Genomic DNA, 2,000 nt, shown 5'->3' on the forward strand with positions numbered 1-2,000 from the left:
GGCGCTGGTGTGATTGACAACAAGATCAGACAGATTTATGGCACTGGTCTCAGTACCGAAATTGCTGAATGAAGACTCTGACTTTGAGTAACGGTAGTCTTAAGAAAATAAAAGCCTGTTCTTTCTTGAAAACAAAAAAAGATTATACAGGTTTTAATATTTAAATGTGGAACACCAAATTCTTATACACTTTGCTCGCGCAGCTACTGTATATCCCTGAAATACAGCACTCATCATAAATGCTGCTTTTTATGTCTTTCAGTTTATTGACAGCGATGAGGAAAACGATGGCTTCGTGGACACAGATGAAGAGGTTTCCAATGGGAGAGTGAATCTGCTGAACGGGACTGGACCTCCATACTTCCACGGCTACCTCTACATGAAGAGTGAGTACCTTTACCAAATCACTACCCAGCAGGCACACATCATTTTAGCACAGGGTTTTTCTGGTTGTTTTATCAATTAAAAAAACAGTCTTTCTTTGTTTACTGCTTAACTTTGTCTTTACGTTTCAGTACTTGTATTCTCTGCTTTAGCTGTTTGTTAGCTATTAAATGATTGTGTATGGGTGTCGGTTTTACAGCTCCCATAACACTGAGATTTCCTATAAAACATTAATAAATAAACATCCTCTCCGCCTTCAGGTGGTCTGATGATCCCCTGGCGTCGGCGCTGGTGTGTCCTGAAGGACGAGACCTTCATGTGGTATCGGGCCAAGCAGGACTCCCTCAAATCCGGTTGGCTTTACAAAAAAGGAGGAGGAATGTCCACCCTGTCTCGGCGCAACTGGAAGATGCGCTGGTTTGTTCTACGGGAGTCGAAGCTCATGTACTTTGAGAGCGACAGCGAAGAGAAGCTGAAAGGAACCATCGATGTCCGAACAGCCAAGTAAGACCCTGTCCTCCGATGTGGGATTCAAATTTTTTTTTTTACTTTTCTTACCTATTTTGGGGGTTTCACTATATGTATCAAAGAAGAACAGAACAATATACGTTTTTGCCTGACTGTGTGTGTTTCTGTAGGGACATAGTGGACAATCATGAGAAGGAGAATGCACTGAATATTGTGACTGACGAGAGGACCTACCACATCTATGCTGAGTCCCCAGAAGATGCCAGGTATGATATATCCATAGATTCTATAGATATCATGTACTTACTGTATCTGTTTTGTATGTGGTGTTTTTCTTTGTCATAATCTCTCAGTTAAATCCATGTGTGGGATAAAGTTCCCCCTTGTGGTTGCCAGAGGAAATTCACGATGTAATTTTCAATTATATGTTTGCTGACTGTTACTTTCTGAACTCCCTCTGACCCCATCCAGTGGTTGGTTCAATGTGCTGAGTCGGGTCCACAGCGCCAGCCCGGAGCAGCTCCTGGAGATGAACCATGAGCAGGCCAACCCCAAGAATGCAGTGGTGAGTGCTGCTTCACCTCGCCTGGGCCCCAGCCTCAAGTCAACATCTTTCAGCCGTTATGAGGCGTGTAACTGAATGAGTCAAAGTATGATGGTCCAGATTTGGGTCATATGGTTATTCAAAGTGAAGAAGCAAAATACACACACTGATTTATTATTGTCCATTTTTACAGTATGGTCAATCAAATATTGCAGTGGTGGTAATAGGGTTTGCAGATTTAGAAATTAAATGAAAAGCAACAGGATAAAAAAAATGTGGAAAGAGAAACATGAAAGCCACATTACATAGAAATACAGTTACCAGTATGTACAATATGATTATTATTATGAACTGCTCTATCAAGGGGTCAGTATGTATCAAACGAAGAGTTTGTCAGAAATGTGCCTTTGTGACCCAAATTTGCAAACAACTAATTCAAATGTTCCCCCCCCTTTTCTCTCCAGGGCACACTAGATGTGGGCTTGATTGATTCTGTTTGTGCATCAGACAACCCGGACAGGTAAGGAACAACGATAACACTACAGGATATATTCAGACTGCAGTTTTAGTGGAACTGCAGCATGTACATATAATATATAGGAGG

The 2,000-nt window shown here is 41.6% G+C and overlaps 1 protein-coding gene across 1 annotated transcript; it reads left to right on the forward strand.

The window, feature by feature from the left end:
• The first annotated feature begins 115 nt into the window (after positions 1–115).
• On the forward strand, positions 116–1,934 carry LOC307026799 (unconventional myosin-X-like). Its single transcript, XM_079694931.1, has 5 exons — positions 116–386; positions 645–888; positions 1,023–1,118; positions 1,324–1,417; positions 1,861–1,934. Exons 1-5 carry the CDS (start codon positions 380–382, stop codon positions 1,918–1,920), a joined length of 501 nt encoding a protein of 166 aa, XP_079551057.1. The 5' UTR covers positions 116–379; the 3' UTR covers positions 1,921–1,934.
• Positions 1,935–2,000: the final 66 nt, after the last annotated feature.

This window comes from Notothenia rossii (assembly GCF_949606895.1).
Source record: "Notothenia rossii genome assembly, contig: scaffold_745, whole genome shotgun sequence".
NCBI lineage: Eukaryota > Metazoa > Chordata > Actinopteri > Perciformes > Nototheniidae > Notothenia > Notothenia rossii.